We start from the raw sequence: 21,876 nt of genomic DNA on the forward strand, positions 1-21,876 counted from the left end.
CGTAACTTGAAATTTTAACATATCATTCAATAAATTCAACAAAGCAAACATGCATACAAATTACATACATTTGTGTTTTAAAAGCATAGGAGATTTGTTTATTTGTTCGTTATTTAGTGATCTTCTCTTTTAGTTAAAGGTTAGATACAGTTTTCGAAAGAGAAAGTGGATTTTTAAAAACCCGAGTCCTATATTTCATTGCAATTGTTTTCTATTTTAAAATTAGAATGAAAAATAAGCATAATGATTTACCACGAGGTAAAATCAGTGATCGAGCTTTTTTTCTCTGTAAGAAGGAGATCAGTAATCACAAAAATACCACGGTATTTTATATTTACAAATAATAATAGTAATAATTATATATATATATATATATAATATGGGTGTGCCGCGAGAATTCAAGTTACACCTGTAGTGTGCCGCAACTTGAAAAAGGTTGGGAAACGCTGCTCTAACTAGTAAGACGCCGTGTGGATTTTGTGGTGGACAAACACCGTGTGCGTGAGTTTCCATCGGGGTTCTCCCATTTCCTTCTACTTTCTTCATTCCACCATTTCATTTATTTCTCATCATCACCGTCTCATTTTCCCTAACCGGCATAACCAGTGGCGTATTTACGATTTTGTTTCGGGGAGGGCTTTGCTAACTTTCGGGGGGGGGGGCTTTGCCTGAAAATGTGAAAATTCTGCAAGATATGTCATATACTTTACTATAGTAAATAAGATTTCGGGGGGGGGGGGTCTTAAGCCCGGAAGCCCCCCCTAAATACGCCACTGGGCATAACTGTGGGACGTAAAACTTAAAAGATTTCATTTATTTTTTTTCTAATTAGTAAGATGAAGCATAAACTTAATCTGGGCCCTACTTCAGTAAAACGCAACTTAAGGCCCCTATAAGTAATAAATATATTTATTAAGGTTTTAAATTCGGGGGGAACAAATCCCATATTTTGCTAGGGTCAAGATATTAATACTTGCCTCCCCTCCCTCTGAGAAAAGTTCTAAGTTACTGCGCTGGGTTCTGCTCGATAAATGAATCTTACATAAACATTTTCCTCGCAAAAGTTTGTTAGCCACAGCAACGTTTTTCATGTATTTGAAGGTATATTATTTCAGAGAATTCTGTATTAATTAAAAAGTGTATTTGTATTTATTTATTTTTATTTTAAAAGAAAACATATTCTCTTTGCTTTATTTACCTGGAATTCTTTGTGTCACTTTCACACTCCCGCCGCTAATTATGAAAAACGTATCCCCACTTGTTCCTTGTCGAATGATATAAGCTCCCGCTGGGTAGAATTCCTGAAAGTAAACACAAAGAGATTCAGGTTTCAAATATACTTTTTTCTTCAATTCTGTAATAAAACTTTCATATTGCAATTAACCATGTAAACAAAGAAATATTCCCTTTATTTTAGAAAGTATTACATGTTATACTTGTATATATAAGCGAAATGAAATTTGTGTTGCATTTAGCTAACAGCTAGATTTGTAATGTTGAATCTTTTGAAACTCACGACACACTAAAAACGTATTTAAAATGCAGCACAACACTTATATCACCAGAGAGTAGATCTAATCATTACCAGTAAGTAATACTAACATGCCATATAAGTATTTTTAAAGTTTCTAAATAATATATATATATATATATATATATATATATATATATATATATATATATATATATATATATATATATATATAGATATATAGATATAGATAGATAGATAGATAGATAGATATAGATATAGATGTATAGATAGATAGATAAACACAAGACCGTAAATTACAATATTTCATCCAGGTTTACGGATAATTTGGTGATTGGTATATCTACTAGATAAAAAGCATTTAGGTATGGTAAAAACATGTTCTTGAATTTCAAAAAAATATTTTACTGGAAGAGAGTGTAATTATTGGAAACACGTTGCTAGTTGCTAGGGAATAAAAGTGTGTGTTTTCAACTATAAAATAAAGGATGTTCACACCTGACATATGATTTGTGAATAAAGTAAAACTGGTGGTGTGAAAATTCGAATAAGTGTAGCGTGTGTAGTTTTATAGATCCTTATACAATTTTTGATCCTTTTAGACATAATTGAATTATCAACTATCTTATGAATAATTAATTATTATGTAGTTATAAAACTTCAACAATAATTAATCAATTTGAATATCAATACTACATTAGAAGAGTTTTCTGGAATACAACAATAGAAGTTTTAAGAAGCCAGGTTACTTGAAAATTTAAATAATTTGAAAATAATAATAATTTGAATTTAATAATAACTAGTTATACAGAAAGCAGAAGATTTAGTACTATCTGCCGAACATTATGGGAACAAAGTACCAAAGAATAGATATTTAGTGTTTCATTTTAAAATTTCATTATAACAGTTTTTTAATAATCATTGTTATTTTAAAAAATTAAAAATGTATAACAATATATCTATATATATATTCTTAAATATTGAACTATAAAATTATAACAACGGTAACGATTCAAGAATATCACAATAATTTTACAACAATTTCCCAAAATTAATACAATTTTGGTTATAAACGCAAAACAAAACCTAGTTATACAACTAATATTACGTAAATATTATGACAATTATAATTAATCAATATCAGTGTTAAAGGTGAAAAAGTATGAAAAGAATTTACATTTGCAAATGGCGGCTTAAGATATCATTTTAATTTTACGTAATGCTATGCTGCATTGCTAAATATTAAACGACATACCTAAATATATTGCATACAAAAGAAAAAGATATAAAAAATTGAACAATTACTAAAAAATACCATACTAACCGCTGTAAAAAACATAAAATGATAATAAAATAATTTATATAAATGATAACAGTGTGTAAATGTTGGTGTCAGACAAAGGTCTGTACCAAAATAAAAGCCTAGCCTCTTCTTCCCTTTGCTAGGAAAGGGTATTAAATAAAATGAAATGGAATGGAAATAAATAACATAATTGAATGTGCATGAATGACTCTGTGTGTATATCGATTGAATGTGTCTTCGGGTAAAGTTTCAGTATCTATCTCCTGAATTAGACTGAATTGCTGTAGATGTATCGTTATAAAAGAAAAAAATCGGAAAGGTTGGAGGAAAAACTTGCTGCTGATTGCTCCTTTATCTTGGGTTTATCTGTATATGGAGTAAATAACTAAGTCCACTTTCTTTCTCTGTCTAAAGAAGCTATTTTCGACCAATGTAAAGAAGTTCTGTAGCCGAGATACTAGATCTACTCCTCCCAAGTTCAAGAAATAATATCATACATTAAGTGGCTATTAAACTAAATTTTGATACATGAAAAGGAAGTTCCTCATTCAAACATTGGTCTTTGCTATACTGCTACAGCAAAGAGCCAATTACTGTTACAGAAAAATACGAAAACAATAACAGGAAATATTAAAGGTTGTACGAATATGCTATACGTAAGTATATAAATGCAAAAGTTGCAGATAATCCAGGTCCTTGGTAAAATTATATTAAAGTATTTGAGTAGAGCTTTAATATTTTGAATTTGAAATATTATGAATATTGTCATGCTTTAAAAAATATAATAAAAAGATAAGAAAAACTTCCTTGCCATCTATTGTTGATGGCAGGGTCATGGTGGTTACTAATTTTGTTTTTCTTGTATATTTCATCTTGAAATTAATTGTATTTATTGTTACAGTACAATTATTTGGAAAATTCGAGTTCGTGGAACCCAGGAAAGATTTAATGTAATTTCTATTATTTTCAAGAGGAAAAATTGTCTTGGAACTCGAATGGCTTCTGGAACGGATTAAGTTCTGATTGTAACGGATCACTGTTACATGTATATTATTGTATTATATATTTCATTTGGAGATAAGTAACAGGATTTATTTATTGATTGATGCGTTTGGCTGGAAGCAATGAAGTGCTGAAAAGATTTCTTGACTTCATGGTAATAGTTCAGAGAAAAAAATTCATGAGAATGATGAATTTGCTGAACAGATCTGGGGCGGCTTTCAGCTTTGGAATATAGATGCGTAGTGTATGTACTATGTTGGTCAGGTTTAAATCCTTCAGAAATTGAAGAAGTTTTTCAATAGTTTGGATGATGCCTTCAGAGGATGAATTACCATCACGAGACGTCTTCGGTGTTAAAACTGCGATAGTGCGAGATACTGTAGACTCAGATTTTGAAGTGGATGCAGCAGTAGTGCCTTGAAGAAGTGCTGAATGTGAGATTGTGCTTGCTGGAGGTTTTCCTTTTTGCTTGTAGAATTTGTTGTATTCGTGGATATCCGGAATAATTAGCACCTTTACAGTTGACACATTTCGCTGGTGTGTGTCTGGTCTTCTTTTCGCATTGATACGTCCAATGAGAGCCGGCAACTTAACGCACTAAGGCAGAGCTTGGCAAGTTGCTTGCGAGTGCCCAAATCTTTGGCATTTGAAGCATTGCAAATATTTTTTTTTTTTTTTTTTTTTTTTTTGCAGAGGTTCTATGCGAACTTTCATGTGTAGCAATGATTCTTCTTTCAAGATTTTGGTAGCTTGTAGAGTCTTCTTTAATGAATTCAAGAATAGTGGGATGGAGACTTTATCTTTCCCGCCTTTACGACTTTGGATTCGCATTTGAGAAAAGTGAGTGCTATTGTGATGTCTTCAATACTGGTATCTATTGGAAGGTGGCGAATAACTGCTTTGATGGTCTCAGTTTTCTTCTTGATTTCGGTGGCATATTGTAGTTGGTTGTAAAAGCAAATGTTTAGCATAACTTTGTAATCTTCCTGAAGCTTCCTTCTTTCTGTCTTATTGTTTGTATATATGATGTAAATGATGTAACGCCTTTTTTAATGTGGCCGAAATAAGGGTTTATTGTGAGTGCCCATAATAGTTCAACCAAAAATTTGTAATTATTACTCATTTCATCACCAGCATTTCCTTGTTTCTTAATATAATATACCCTATTTTGTTTTAAAGATTCCTAGTCACCCGAGAATTTGAAGTCATAGTAAGCAGGAAGACTTGGAAGGGCAACTGAAATGTCCTTGAGTTCACGAATTGTATTCAATGTAAACATAAAGAGAAGATTCCTTTCGGCTTCCCATTGATGAAAAATAGATGGTCCAAGGGCAATGTTCCCATTTATTCCGCGTGGCTACGCCCCTGCTACACACAATAGCAATCATTTGTTTCTTTTAGTTCAAATTTCATGACCTTAGAAAAACATCAAATTGTACGTATCTACGGCCTTCACCTGTTTTTGCGTTTTACATGCTTTATATAGGAACAAACGTCATGACTGTTATTTATTGGGGTTGGTCGGCTTACAGTAGAAATATTATATATGTATGTGAATATTTTATTTCTAAAAAGACATTCTTGCTTACGTCATGCATAATAATTGACATACATATTGTACAATTTTAGAAATACATATAATACATTCGTTGTTGTATTTACTCTTGTGGTCATGTCTGCCAAAATGATATGACAGCAATACCTACATGGTTCCAATTATCAGTGGCCGATATCTCGTTCTTTAGCTTTAAAGATTTCTCTTATGGGAAAGCGGCTCCTGCATACTATTCTACAAAGAACTCCATTATTTACTAAATGATTTATGTTATGTTCAATACGAAATGTCTTTATACGGTCTACTGCACAGCTAAACATTTGAAAGAAGGTTTATGAAAGGGTTTCCTTTTATAGTTCCAGAATTTGCGAATACACAATTGATCCTTTTGTACAGTATATACACGTATTTTCTTTCCTCTTTTTACAAATGTTGAAATGAAGTTCGACAACTTCTGGAAACAACGATGGGTTTAAGTTTCCTCTGCACGCTTCCTATGTTTCGTTTTAGTGGCGTTGTGCAAGATTCCAATTTTATATCGCTTCAGAACACGTCTAGTTTTCGTATACATTATCTTAATAAAGAAAAAAATGAAATGAAATCGTTGAGTTTTACGTCCCACAGTTATGCCGGTTAGGCTAAAGGAGACGGTGATAAGAAATGAATGAAGAAAGTGGGAGGAAACGGGAGAACCCCCAGGAAACCCACGCACACGGTGTTTGCCCACCGCAAAGTTCACTTGGCGGGGGCTGGGAACGAACCCGGGACCCCAAGCACCAGAAGTGAACGCTCTACCACTGGGACACCTCGGCCCCAGTTAATAAGAAAAATGTTTATTTTTTAAATAATACGTATCTTGTTAAGTGGAGGGGATTAAAATTCGTAAACTCCCTTTCGCGTACATTATTTTTTCTCTTGTCTATAGGGGGCACGTTGGTTTAGTGGTAAAGCGCTTACTTCTGGTGCATGAGGTACTTAGTTCGATCCCCGGCCAAGTAAGTTTGTGGTGGACAACATCGTGTCCGTGGGTTTTCTCGAGGTACTCCCGTTTCCTCTCACATCCTCGTTCCACCAATTCTTCCATCATCATTCACTTATCTTAATTATCTGTATTCCTTAGCCGAAATGGCATAATCATGGGACGTTAAAGTGAAAGATTTCCTTTTCATTTCATTGTCTGTAAACACAGATGCAATAAGTTTGCTTGAAATTCTGGTTTGGTAATTAATGGTTCAATTTATCATCATAATATTACTATGTATTATTATTATTAGTTTTAAAAATGTATATTTTATGTTCCCCGCTCCGGTCTTCCTGCCCCAAAAGTAAAGCTGACATCGTCACTATATTTGAGCAGAATTATCCAACAGAACTGTTATTTTTATTCATTATTCGCAATGCATTCCTCGTATTCTTGTCAGCAGTCTTTCGCTTGATTATGATGCAGCTTCCAACTCTTCCCTATTCTGAGCTAAGCTTTTCATGTGCCTTTTCTTCCCTAAATATTGTTTGTGCTATTTGATCAGTATATTTCAATTGTGGCTTTCCTCTAGGTATTATTGCTTCTGCAATTAACTCCACAACTAGCAATTAGCGTAATTTCTAATGTGTTCTCATAACGTGTGCAATCATCATCATCTCTCCCTTCTTTCCGAAAGTCTTTAGTATACGCCTTTGTTTCTCCTATCATTTCCAACACTCTTTCATTTGGTACTTTATCCACCCATTTACTTTTCAACATCTTTCTATAGGACCACATTTCGAAAGTCTCTGTTCTCCTCGTTTTTCTTCTTTTTCTAGAGCTTCTGATTGCCATTAATGCACATCATTTCATCACATACTTCCAAATGTCACGTAACTTTAGCATCCAGCACTTTAGTTTCACAACACAACATAGGTTTTTTAAAAAATGTAAAAGTTGTATAACGATTGAAGAGTGAAGTCATTGCGAATAGAAGTAATAGCGCGTAACGATAAGTATTTACTTCTACTCGCTATTAACATATATATATATATATATATATATATATATATATATATATATATATATAAAATTGATTTATAATGGTGTAATGGGTAATGTGTATTGGTATATTATAATAATGAAACGGGTAGTGTTGTATTCAAAATAGTTCATAAGAAATACAGAACGCTCTAGTCTACGTTTATATCAATAAATCCTGAACATCATGTTTCCCATAGATGGGTTTTAGTTAATTTAGGTTGTTAGTCAGTTCTATTTATTTTGTCCGTGACGTACATTTTCTGTGACAGCTTCAAACTTTGTAAAGCTGGGTAGGCTCCATTAGTTAATAATGAAAACATACGTAGAAAAGATTAATGTGTAACATCAAAGTACATACGAACATTTGCTTCCAGAAATTGATGCAATATCATTTTCTTTTTTAAATACATAACTTTTGCTATTAGGTTAGTGCGAATAAGATTCCCATTTTGACGTCTGATTGGAAACTCATCTTAGGAATACGACACAGGGATGGATTGAGGTGACGCGTCTAACGTCACACACTCTGTACACGTCGAACAAACAGGCTGGGATAGCTAGATAGTCAGAAGGCAGTACATTGGTGAATAGGGCCGTATGAAAATCTACTATGGAGAACACACAATTCTGAATGATTTTTCTTTACGAATTCAAACTGGGACATACTACACAATAAGATGCCAAAAAAAAAAAAAAAGTAAAATAGCTGTGGATTTGGACCAGGAATGGAAAATGAACATACCATTCGTAGTTTATTTCTTTCGGTGAAACTGCATTGCAAAATAAGCCCCGTGGGCACCGATCAACATATACTTCGATGAATTTCTCAGGCACGCCATAGAGGCAGGCCGTGGGAGAAGTATTCGTACCACTTTAGATATCCTATCACTATCGGTCGGGGGCTCTATGCAATTAGTAAAATGAAAAAGTTTTGCACCAGTCAACTAGAGTTTCTGTTTGTATGTGTGAAGTTCTTTGAGAGTAAAGAGTATCCGGGAAGTTTTCTGCAACGGACTGTTAGTTCAGATAAAACATGGATTTGCTATGACAGTCATCAGAACAATGGTTGGATCAATGATTAACAGTCTAAGACGGTTTTCTAAGCCACCGCTCCAGCAACAGATGGTATTGCTGCTGGTGTCCACAGTGGGAATGATCCATCATGTCTTTCTCAGGCGAGGCGAAACCATAATTGCAGATCATTACAAGGCTGAATTCCATGAAATGCACTGCGAACTTGTCCATACGTATGCATCCATCAATGTAATGTTGGACGATAACACTCATCACATGTCGTACAAAGGATGGTGCAAGCTCTCCATGAGTTGCATTATGAACGAATCCAACGAATTCTCTCGATATTTTTTCTCAGTGACTACCAGTTTTTATGGTACCATTGGACGATCCAGCGTGCGGTTCAGAATTTCTTTGCACCACACACTCGAAACTTTTTCCGGCATGGACTCCAATCGTTGGCTGGGCGATGGAAATGGTATGTGTAATTGCAGATGGTGACATTTTGATTAATCAGTTATTGTAGTTTAATTTTTTCTTTACTTTTCTATTATAGCTTTTGGAAATGATGCACCAGGATTGGATGTTTCATTCGAACAACCCAATAAAACTACCCTGCATTTGAGAGAGAAAAAATACGTCAGTGGGCCGCGGACCGAATACAGGTAGAAGCTTGTGTCGCTGTTGACTAATAAACTATCCAGTCAAAGTCAATGATACATTACTTATGTTGGAGTAAAATTTACAAGACCATAATAATTTTCTCTCACACACACATACATACACAAAAAAATCAAAGGAAGACAAATAGGTTAGGTGAAGAATATGGTGCATGGAAGCTTCTCCGTTGCGCCAAATGACCTGTCAATAATGAAGGATACCTATCGCAAACCCGGTGGAAATGTTACAACTCAAAAAATGGAAATTTTAAGTTATCATCACTCAAAAAAGAATAAAGAGAGAGAGAGAGAAGCAAGCTCTGCCTGGTAGTATTTTCGCAGAAACGTAATTATACAAATTAATCCCTAGATGGCAGAAATACCAGTATTCCGGGGAGCGATTTTGATAGAATAACAAATTTTAAAAGTCATGTTCCCGCAAATGTGTATTTTTGACTTGTAATAGCCTTCCACCGGGTGTGCGCTATGATGATGATGATGATGAATAGGCCTATGCTAGTGCAGTTCCATGTTGTCTTATTGAAAAAAAACTTTTGGTGTATAAATAAATATAAAATTTTATTAACATTATTGTTGAAATCCGATTTTTAGAAATGTTTCAATATTTCCGCTCCTGAATAGTAATCATATCTTGTTTAGAAAATGGATTACGGTGTTGGAATAAGCGCAAGTAACACGTAAAAATATTAAATTTATTTTTTCGTCATTTAATTATAATATTGCGAATAGCGAGAAAGTAAAACCTTGGTGCGTACTAACCGAAACAAATAATTATTTTTTAACGTCTTGACTGTTGTCAGAAAATAAAGCGAGGATGAGAGTTCATGAAGGAGGGATTCCTTCGTTTTCATTGACTGGAGGGATTAAGTACTAGTTCGATTAATGTGTATATACATAGTCCTTAATTGCAAGTTTGATTAATGTATACTCGGTTTTCTGGAAACTCACTATCAAGTGCGTTCATGATCATTTAGGGTGCAAAAATGCCAGTGGTGATGTTTCACAAACCATTAATTTGAATTTTTGTAATCAAATTATTGATCGGAGGAGGCTTATTACGTAATTTGCTTTCATTTATTGTTCTTTATAGCCAGTTAAAACACGTAGAATCAGTGATGATTGCAGAAGGTTTCTCCAAGGGGGGCTCCACATAAATAGGAGATGAAACTGCGAAAATACTAGTAACTAAGATTGAGCCAAATGAGAAATTCCGCGAGGGGATTTGTTTACTCCAAGGGAAAAATTTTCTCTAGGGCAACTCTTTGAAATCATCAATGTTTATTCCTTTATTATTTCTTGACACGATATAGTCTGAATAAATGAGAGACAATTAATTGTTTGTCAATGTCCAAAGATATATTCTCAACTGAAAGAACTTAAAATTGATATCATTATTTCTAACCACTTACATTTCATAAGATACAACAATGCATTCAAGTAGACCTATTCACGATACCTGGATGTATTAGTTTTTTTTAGGTCAAGTGGCCATGGCATTTGCTTACGATTGTATTTGGATTAGAGTTTAGCATCCCTTACAGCAGCGAGGCTCTGTAAGACATGGGTCTACAGCTTAACGCGTTACGCGAACCACATGAGCTACCACCGAGAATTGAACCCGAGCCTGCAGCGCCCAATACGCGTACTCTAATCATACAATCACAAAAGGAGCTCTGATTTGATTACGAGTTTGATTCACGGCAGAATACAAAGCCGAGTAGTAGTTAGGATTCCGCTTTCAGCAATTGGCTCCGTCTCATATAGCTTTGGCGCTGAAAAGGGTTAAAAGTCCAAACAATCAACTGGAAATACATGTATTAAAAACCACTGCTTGATGCACATTTCTTAGTATGTGTTATTTTAAGTAACATAAATCATTTATTTGATTAATGCATAGATGTATTTTACTCATTATATTTACATATTTTACTTATTACACTTTACCTTGTGCTAGTTCTTGGTTTCATCTAGATCAATTGTAACATTGGAGTGAAATAAAAAAATGATAGCAAAGCTTAAACTGTTGCACATTATGTGTCAAATCATCATTTCAAGCATTTTATGATATCGTGCGAGAATTAAAGTCATGTATTAAATGTTCTAATTAATAATAAACAATGATCGCTATATTAAAAATACTTATTCCCCTCTGCAGCCACAAAATCAGGGTCCTTTTAGTTGTAGTGCGACATCTTCAAATTCGAATTTTAACTAGCTCAGAATTTTGTCCAATTTTTGTCCATTTTTGTCCACCCAAGAAAAAATTTTGTACCATTAAAATAAACGAGGGAGGGCCATTTCAAAATTTGGGGTACTTCGATCACCTGTAGTGCGACATCTTCAAATTAGAATTTTAACTAGCTCAGAATTTTGTCCAAATTTTGTCCATTTTTGTCCACCCAAGAAAAAATTTTGTACCATTAAAATAAACGAGGGAGGGCCATTTCAAAATTTGGGGTACTTCGATCACCTGTAGTGCGACATCTTCAAATTAGAATTTTAACTAGCTCAGAATTTTGTCCAAATTTTGTCCATTTTTGTCCACCCAAGAAAAAATTTTGTACCATTAAAATAAACGAGGGAGGGCCATTTCAAAATTTGGCCGAACCATTTAGCTGTAGTGCGACATCTTCAAATTCGAATTTTAAGTAGCTCAGAATTTTGTCCAATTTTTGTCCATTTTTGTCCACCCAAGAAAAAATTTTGTACCATTAAAATAAACGAGGGAGGGCCATTTCAAAATTTGCCCGAACCATTTAGCTATAGTGCGACATCTTCAAATCCGAATTTTAAGTAGCTCAGAATTTTGTCCAATTTTTGTCCATTTTTGTCCACCCAAGAAAAAATTTTGTACCATTAAAATAAACGAGGGAGGGCCATTTCAAAATTTGGGGTACTTCGATCACCTGTAGTGCGACATCTTCAAATTAGAATTTTAACTAGCTCAGAATTTTGTCCAAATTTTGTCCATTTTTGTCCACCCAAGAAAAAATTTTGTACCATTAAAATAAACGAGGGAGGGCCATTTCAAAATTTGGCCGAACCATTTAGCTGTAGTGCGACATCTTCAAATTCGAATTTTAAGTAGCTCAGAATTTTGTCCAATTTTTGTCCATTTTTGTCCACCCAAGAAAAAATTTTGTACCATTAAAATAAACGAGGGAGGGCCATTTCAAAATTTGGCCGAACCATTTAGCTGTAGTGCGACATCTTCAAATTCGAATTTTAATTAGCTCAGAATTTTGTCCAATTTTTGTCCATTTTTGTCCCCCAAAGAAAAAATTTTGTACCATTAAAATAAACGAGGGAGAGCCATTTCAAAATTTGGCCGAACCATTTAGCTGTAGTGCGACATCTTCAAATTCGAATTTTAAGTAGCTCAGAATTTTGTCCAATTTTTGTCCATTTTTGTCCACCCAAGAAAAAATTTTGTACCATTAAAATAAATGAGGGAGGCCATTTCAAAAGTTGGCCGACCATTTAGCTGTAGTGCGACATCTTCAAATTCGAATTTTAAGTAGCTCAGAATTTTGTCCAATTTTTGTCCATTTTTGTCCACCCAAGAAAAAATTTTGTACCATTAAAATAAACGAGGGAGAGAAATTTCAAAATTTGGCCGAACCATTTAGCTGTAGTGCGACATCTTCAAATTCGAATTTTAAGTAACTCAGAATTTTGTCCAATTTTTGTCCATTTTTGTCCACCCAAGAAAAAATTTTGTACCATTAAAATAAATGAGGGAGGGCCATTTCAAAATTTGGCCGACCATTTAGCTGTAGTGCGACATCTTCAAATTCGAATTTTAAGTAGCTCAGAATTTTGTCCAAATTTTGTCCATTTTTGTCGACCCAAGAAAAAACTTTGTACCATTAAAATAAACGAGGGAGGGCCATTTCAAAATTTGGGGCACTTCGATCACCTGTAGTGCGACATCTTCAAATTCGAATTTTAACTAGGTTAGAATTTTGTCCAATTTTTGCCAATTTTTGTCCACCCAAGAAAAAATTTTGCACCATTAAAATAATCGAGGGAGGGCCATTTCAAAATTTGGGGCACTTGACCAACTGATTTCGAAGAATTAACAATATCAGTGTCATCTACGAGTTTTGCACCCTCACAAAATGTCGATATTTCATTTTGTACCCTCACAGTTAATGAGAAATCTAAAATTCAAAACGTCGAATTACCATTAACTTTTAACGCCGCCAATTCGTATTAAAGAATTAAAAACATCAGCGTTTTCTACGAGTTTTGCACCCTCAGAAAATACCAATATTTCATTTTATACTCTTACAGTTAATGAGAAATTCTGAATTCAAAATTCCGAATTACCATTAACTTGGAACGCTACCAACTCGTTTCAAAGAATTAAGAACACCAGCGTGTTCTACGAGTTTTGCACCTGCGGAAAATGTCGATATTTCATTTTGTACCCTCACAGTTAATGAGAAATTCCGAATTCAAAATGCCGAATTACCATTAACTTGGAACGCCACTATTTCGTACTGAAGAAATAAGAACACCAGCGTCTTCCACGAGCTTTGCACCCTCCGAAGATGTCTATATTTCAGTTTGAACCCTCCCAGTAAATGAGAAAATTAAAATTCAAAATGCCGAATTACCATTAACTTGGAAAACCACCAATTTGTATTGAAGAATAAAGAACACCAATGTCTTCTACGATTTTGCACCCGCAGAAAATGTCGATATGTAGTTTGTATCTGACAGTTAATGAGAAATTCCGAATTCAAAATGCCGAATTACAATTAACTTGGAATGCCGCCAATTCGCATTAAAGTATTAAGAACAACAGCGTCCTCTACGAGTTTTTCACCCTCAGAAAATGTCGATATTTCGTTTTGTACCCCGATAGTTAATGAGAAATTCCTTAATCAAAATGCCGAATTACCATTATTTTGGAACGCCATTAATTTGTACTGAAGAATTAAAAACACCAGCGTCTTCTACAAGTCTTGCACCCTTAGAAAATGTCGATAATTTATTTTGTACTCTCATAGTTAATGAGAAATTCAACATTCAAAATGCCGAATTACCATTAACTTGGAACGCCACCAACTCATTTTGAAGAATTAAGAACACCAGCTTATTCTACGAGTTTTGCACATCGAAATAACTTCGAGCAAACAATTGGATGTAAAAGTGAAGGGGAACGCAAGTGGACGCCGTTACCCCGCTTCCAAAAACTATCTATGGCGTTAAAAGTTAATGACAATATCTATGGCACTCTCTATTTCCTAAAAAAAAAAAAAAAAAAAAAAAAAAAAAAAAATACAATTGATAAAGATAGGTACAGGGAACAGCGAGACCTCATGTGTCCTCTTCCTTTTCAGATCCACTTTCACCTATGCTAATAATAAAATAATGTACTTTATCAGTATACTTAGTCATATTTTAACGTAATTAATTGAACTATCTTGTAACATAATATCTACGTATTAGTACAGTTTAATTAATTATTCATTACTAAACTATCCTTTTGCTAAAATATGTTGTTTTACTGTAGACAAAATGTGATTTGTGACATGTTGAATTTGAATTCCTCGTTAACTGACAAGATACAAAACGAATTATCGGCATTTTCTGACGGAGCAGGACTCATAGGAAACGCTTATCTTATTTCTTCAAAATGAGTTCGTGCTGTTTCAAGTTAATGATAATTAGGCACTTTAAATTGAAAATTTCTCATTAACTGTAAGGGTACAAAATGAAATATCGACAGTTTCAGAGAATATAAAACTCGTAGAAGACGTAGAATTGTTCTTAGTTCTGCAATACGAATATGTGGCATTCCAAATTAATGATTATTCGGCATTTTGAACTTTAAATTTCTCATTATTCACATTTTCTGAAAATGCTAAAACGGCAGAAGACTCTTATGTTGTTATTTCTTCGAAATGTGTTGTTGGCTTTCCAGGTTAATGTTATTTCGGCATTCTGAGTTTGGAATTTCTCATTAACTGTGAGGTTACAAAATGAAATATCGACATTTTCTGTGCGTGCAAAACTTGTAGAAAACGCTGGTATTCTTGGTTCTTCAATACGAATTGGTGGCGTTCCAAGCTAATGGAAATTCGGCATTTTGAATTAGGAATTTCTCATTAACAGCGAGGGTACATAATGAAATATCGACATTTTCGGAGAGTGCAAAACTCGTAGAAGACGCTGGTGTCCTTAATTCTTCAGTACAAAATAGTGGCGTTCCAAGTTAATAGTAATTCGGCATTTGGAATTAGAAATTTATCATTAGCAGTGAGGGTAAAAAATGAAATAGCGACATTTTCTGAGGGTGCAAAACTCGTAGAAGACGCTGGTGTTCTTAATTCTTCAGTATAAAATAGTGGCGTTCCAAGTTAATGGTAATTCGGAATTTCTCATTAACGGCGAGGGTACAAAATGAAATATCGACATTTTCGGAGGGTGCAAAACTCATAGAAGACGCTGGTGGTGTTCCAAGTTAATGGTAATTCCCCATTTTTAAGCAGGAATTTCTCATTAACGGCGAGGGTACAAAATAAAATTTCTACATTTTCTGAAGGTGCAAAACTCGTAGAGGACGCTGTTGTTCTTAATTCTTTAATACGAATTGGTGGCATTCCAAGTTAATGGTAATTCGGCATCTTGAATTCAGAATTTGAAGATGGTCACACTACAGGTGATCTAATTGGCCAAATTTGAAATGACTCTTCCACGTTTATTTGAATTTTACAAAAGTTTTGTTGATAGTAAAAATTCCCTAAGTTCTGAGCTACATAACATTCGAATATGATAGTGTTGTTAACGGCTCGAGCGGCTCGGCTCACGGTTAAGTCACTACCGAGCCCAACCGAGAATTGAGCCGAGCCAACAGATCTCAAAACCGAGCCGGTCCGTGCCGATGTCTCACATGAGCTGAGCCGAGTCGAGAAAAAGAGAGATGATGGCTCACCTGAGCCGAGCCGAACTGAGCCGGTGGCTCGTCGCAACTGAGCCGGTTCGAGTTGATGACTCAATTCCGCCGAATCAAACCGAGCCCATGGCTCACGTGAGCCGAACCGACCCAAGCCGTGGCTAACCTGAGTCGAGCCGATGGGTCGTCTGAGCTGAGCCGATGGCTTATCGCAACCGAGATGGCTCCTGCCGAGCCGAACAGGTTGATATCACTATGAAGATGTCACACTACAGGTGTTCGAATAGGCCAAACTTTGAAATGACCCCTTGATGTTTATCTAAATTGTTGAAAATCTTTTACTGGTGATAGAAGAAAGTACAAAATTTAGACAAAATTGTAAGCTTGTTAAAAGCTTTAATTTAAAGATGTTGCACTACAAATAATCCATGTGGCTAAAATTTAAAAATGTCCCTAATTCGTTCTTTTAAATATTACAAAATTATTTTTGGTTCTACAACAACGTACACGCATTGTCAAAATTATGAGTTAATTAAAATTAGGATTTAAATATTGTCGCACTACAAGACATCGAATTGGCCAAATCCTAAAATGACCCTCCGTCGTTTATTTGAATGGTACAAAGTTCTTTGTGGTAAGAGAAATGTACATAGTTCTCACTTGTCAGTTAGTCAAAATTCGAATAAAAAGATATCGCACTACAGGTGATCGAACTGGCCACTATTTGTAATTGCCCTCCATTGTTAAATTGAATAGTACAAAATTTTTTCATGGTGTTACAAAAGTCAACTAAAGCTAAATAATTAAGTCAACTAAATAATTAAAATTAGAATTCGAACTTTATCACTACAAGTGATGCAAGTGGAAAAATTTTGAAACTGCACAGGAGACAAAAATTGGACAAAATTCTAAGTTATTTAAAATTCGAATTCGAAGATGTCGCACTACAGGTGATCGAAATGTCCCAAGTTTTGAAAAGGCCCTCGCTCGTTTATTTTAATGGTACAATTTTTTTTCTTGGGTGGACAAAAATGGACAAAACTTGGACAAAATTCTGAGCTATTTAAAATTCGAATTTAAAGATGTCGCACTACAGGTGATCGAAATGTCCCAAGTTTTGAAAAGGCCCTCGCTCGTTTATTTTAATGGTACAAAATTTTTTCTTGGGTGGACAAAAATGGACAAAACTTGGACAAAATTCTGAGCTAATTTAAATTCGAATTTGAAGATGTCGCACTACAGCTAAATGGTTCGGCCAAATTTTGAAATGGCCCTCCCTCGTTTATTTTAATGGTACAAAATTTTTTCTTGGGTGGACAAAAATGGACAAAAATTGGACAAAATTCTGAGCTACTTAAAATTCGAATTTGAAGATGTCGCACTACAGCTAAATGGTTCGGCCAAATTTTGAAATGGCCCTCCCTCGTTTATTTTAATGGTACAAAATTTTTTCTTGGGTGGACAAAAATGGACAAAATTTGGACAAAATTCTGAGCTACTTAAAATTCGAATTTGAAGATGTCGCACTACAGCTAAATGGTTCGGCCAAATTTTGAAATGGCCCTCCCTCGTTTATATTAATGGTACAAAATTTTTTCTTGGGTGGACAAAAATGGACAAAAATTGGACAAAATTCTGAGCTACTTAAAATTCGAATTTGAAGATGTCGCACTACAGGTGATCGAAGTACCCCAAATTTTGAAATGGCCCTCCCTCGTTTATTTTAATGGTACAAAATTTTTTCTTGGGTGGACAAAAATGGACAAAATTTGGACAAAATTCTGAGCTAGTTAAAATTCTAATTTGAAGATGTCGCACTACAGGTGATCGAAGTACCCCAAATTTTGAAATGGCCCTCCCTCGTTTATTTTAATGGTACAAAATTTTTTCTTGGGTGGACAAAAATGGACAAAAATTGGACAAAATTCTGAGCTAGTTAAAATTCGAATTTGAAGATGTCGCACTACAACTAAATGTACCCACAAAATCAACATATGGCTTTCCTACACTTGGTGCAATTTGTGAGCTTAGTCTGTCTATAAGTAACTAATCTTCTTTAAATATGTTAGCAATTGCTTTTAAGTTTTCTAGAGAATTATTACATAAACCTCCTCTCATATATGATTAAAATAATCCAAACTTTAGGTTTTGAAGCAATTGAGCAAGATCCCTGCAGTTGAGGAACCAGTAACTGGACAACGACAATAACCTTGATATTATGCCTAGTATATTAAAACACTTTCACAGATAAATAATTTTCTATTCTAACGATATATATAAGTTACGCGTGAAACGGTGTATTATTTTCTGTTTTAAATTTCTCTACACAGCCGCAAGCCACATAAGAAATTGGGATTTTCTTCCTCCAAACAAACGCCATTCATAACGCAAAGTACCATGCAATCCCCTTTTTCTAATACAATAGTACGGTTAAAAGGGCAACGCGTTTGCAGCGTCAACTGAGGATCTCTCTTTAGTTTAGTAACACCATGTAATCCAGGCTCTGTCCATAAGAGCTGTAGAAAAGTCGGGGATGACAGCAGATCTCTTCAGAACCTGTTAGAGGGTGATCAATTAATGAAAAAAATCGAAGGTAACACTTCCGCAACCGGGGCCTTCATTGTGAAATTCAATGTTCAAAATGGCGCCCGCGCGCAAGCACCAAATTATATTTGAACTGAAATATCTTCTCACAGAAACAAGTTAGAAACTTCGTTTTTGTACCAAATTAAAGATAATTGATAGTAGAAGTAAGAAAACTGGATATATTGTTTACATGTTGCCGCCATATTTAAAATAACGGTTATTTGAGCCAAAAATTAGTTTTTCTCGTTTCTCCTTTTTCATTTCATGACAAATAACTATGAAGTTATTAAAAATATGAAAACGCAGTCCAAACTGATTAAAGGAACATATTCTTAGCTTTCTATCGTTACTAATATCTTTAGATCTTAAAAAATGACGGAGCTATTTAAATTTAAGTGGCGCAGGGTGTAGCGTTTTTTGGACTGTTTAATAAATTACCGGAAAAACACTCACTACGCGCAAAACTTTCAAAGCTATTACTTTTCAACAAATTAAAATAGTCCATTCATTTTATCGATAAATTAAAGGTAATAGTTTGCTGTGTCGTAGGAAGTGAAACAATAATGTTATTGCATTTGTCAAATATTATTATTAACATGTTTGTTCATATAATATGCAGCTAATGTAATTATTATATTGTTTTATTTTGCAGACTTTGATGTCATGAGAATTTACTTCAATTTGATGGTAATATCATGTGTACTTGTGAGAGCTAGTAATGTTTAACTAAGGTTTTCTATAGTTTCAAAATTTGCTTTATATATGACTTTATATATGACAAACGAATATATGAATTTAGATGTGCTTTAGAGAATATTTACATATTTCTTTTCAGAGCATAATGTAAAATTACTGACACCCAACATGAAACACTCATGTAATTTTTGGAACATTTGAAGAGGTAGTGATAGATATAACAGGAGTTGCACCATTCTCAAGCAGTAATTCGCTCAGACAGATTTCAAAGACTTTAAATTTTGCTTTTGTGCAGAGGTAGTCTTAAGACATCTTGAATTTCAATTTTGTTTTCCGAGAAAGCCAAAAATCTCCCCATTTGCACCGGCCGGAATGTGTACATACAGATTAGTTAGTAGTATAGGTGAGGCGGTTACCCTTTGCTCTCTTTCCACATTTTATGACCAATTTGATTAGATAGTGCGGGTGCGAGTTTAATCCCTGTGGGTGCGAGTTTAAACATTGCTGCAGCTCCTGATGAATACATCAAACAGATCAGCAAATGTTTGTGAACCTTTCACTCGAGTTTTACGAAGTTAGTTCATAACATCAGCAATAATTGCTGTATTCATTGATGAATGTCCTTCGAAAACGTACTCAGACGGTCCCAACAACTTTCGCAAGTAGACTAAGTAGACTACTTTATTTGCTTGACAAAACTGTGTAAGTTCTCGTCTGTGAATGGTCTTCGACAACGAAGTTGTTTTGTAGAAATATCGCTCGTTTCGGAATGCCACATAAGCTTCATGGCTACGTGTCAGGTAATTCAGGATTTTTTTCTGCATTAGAATCTGGTACAACTTAATGCGACATGAAATGGTACAACTTCTCAGGACTGTGAACTTTGTACGGATTTCCCTGCGCTCCATAAAATTCTACCATTCTGCTAAGAGTTACGAACTTCATCAAGTACATTGCCAAAGAACTCATGGTCTGTTTGTGATATACCAAGAATCTGACTGAAGATTTGGCATGTCGAAAGAACTTCGTGGTACGACAGTACCCACTCCGTTATATAATTCTTTCTGCGCGTCTGACACATAATTCCTTCCGATGATTTCTTAGATCTATTTATAATCTGTTCAAGTATTATATCAACACCAACTGCGCTAAATACATTGTTCGTTCTTCCGACTACGAAGTGACCATTCATGAACTGAGCATTAATTTCCGGGTGTTGAGTCTCCAAATTTCTAATTTGTTTAAGATAGAGGGATGTGCACCACAGGAAATTGATTCGATTGAGTGCCACGAATACCGGAAGCAACTGCTGTACAATATACAGATGCAGCAGCCAGTATCCTTCTCGGTCAGCTCTTATAAGGCTTTTTAGCAGAAATAAAAAATGTAAAAACTGTTCAAGGCAGTAGCACTGTTCTGAGATTGAACTGAGTTTCTCTAAAAAGTTCTGCAAAGCTTCGATATTTCATCTGAATTAATGACCAACTCCACGAACTGATAAGAGCACGTTAAGCTTGTCTTTCTTTCATAATAGTCATAGTGTCAACGAACTGCTGGATGACAGACGTATAATATTCACCTTCTTCTTCCAGGAAAGGCTTCCCTTTAGCATAAACACATCTGCAATCATAAACATACCTCTCACTGCTCTAACGTAGACAGTTCCCTTTAGAATACTCTCGGTTACTTTGGACCCAAAAATTTTCTATGAAAAGAGACTCCAAACCACTACCAGAAATGTACTTTCCTGTACAGACAAGAAGGTCATGTGGAGTGATCCTAGCATGAGGACAATGTTTGAAAATTCATTGCTCCTAAGTTGAATTTCGGCAGCAATGTGATACACCCCTTCGTCACATACTACAGACATTGAAGATTCGTTTAAGTGTATAAGTAGGCTCTGGAAGTTTTTTTTTCATTGCTGAGTATATTCCGTTACTGGATAAGGTTGTACTGGAAGAAAGCCAACTTGTTTCTTGGAAACATCTGAATCCGTTATTTTCACATTCACAGTACCCCGCGTTAGGGTGGATTCTTTAGTTTCTAGCTTGCATGCAGCATGCATTATGTCTTGAGTAAACTCCTTCTGACGCAGATTATGGATGTCCAAATCATACAGTTCCGGAGAAATTGTCAGCGTGTTTTGAATCGATATAGATTGTACCTTCCTTTCTTATTTCTTCAGTTACTTAGATGGAAGCAAGGATCAAAGATGACTGAAGGTCTTGCTAATACCGACTTCGACAATTTCGGTTTCGATGAGACTTCTGTTGGCAATTTCTGGAAAAGCACCATGACTGTGTCGTGGCTATCATGGATTCCTGACAGAGTAGCCTCTTCACGGTCGAAATTGTCCATAGCTCCTAGCGTGAAACTATCACCCTGAAAGTGGCTTGAAATAGACAAGGTGGAGGAACAGGTCTTTAGTGTATATTGTGCAAGGTTGCTTCGTGCTTGCATATTATCTTTATAGCCAACTGACACACCTAATTTATTCATAGTTGAGATCAGTTGTCTGATTTTGCATTTTTCATGAATTGAATGTGCCACCATCAAATGCATGGGGGTTGCTTTCCTATATTATAGAATAAAGTGTGGAAGATTGACTTCAATAGATTCTGAAAATTTAGATTTTG

The 21,876-nt window shown here is 34.9% G+C and overlaps 1 protein-coding gene across 2 annotated transcripts in view; it reads right to left on the minus strand.

Annotated features, from left to right (window-relative positions):
• LOC145693919 (cGMP-dependent protein kinase, isozyme 1-like) overlaps positions 1-21,876 on the minus strand; it is a 912,022-nt gene that overhangs the window by 45,718 nt on the left and 844,428 nt on the right. For both annotated transcript variants that reach the window (XM_081770087.1, XM_081770079.1), the window contains exon 8: positions 1,199-1,301. In XM_081770087.1, coding sequence (XP_081626213.1) covers positions 1,199-1,301 — 103 coding nt within the window. The remainder of the gene's footprint in view (positions 1-1,198; positions 1,302-21,876) is intronic.

The sequence above is a fragment of the Thermobia domestica genome, chromosome 1, assembly GCF_964235325.1.
Source record: "Thermobia domestica chromosome 1, izTheDome1.hap1.1, whole genome shotgun sequence".
In the NCBI taxonomy this organism is placed as follows: Eukaryota; Metazoa; Arthropoda; class Insecta; order Zygentoma; family Lepismatidae; genus Thermobia; species Thermobia domestica.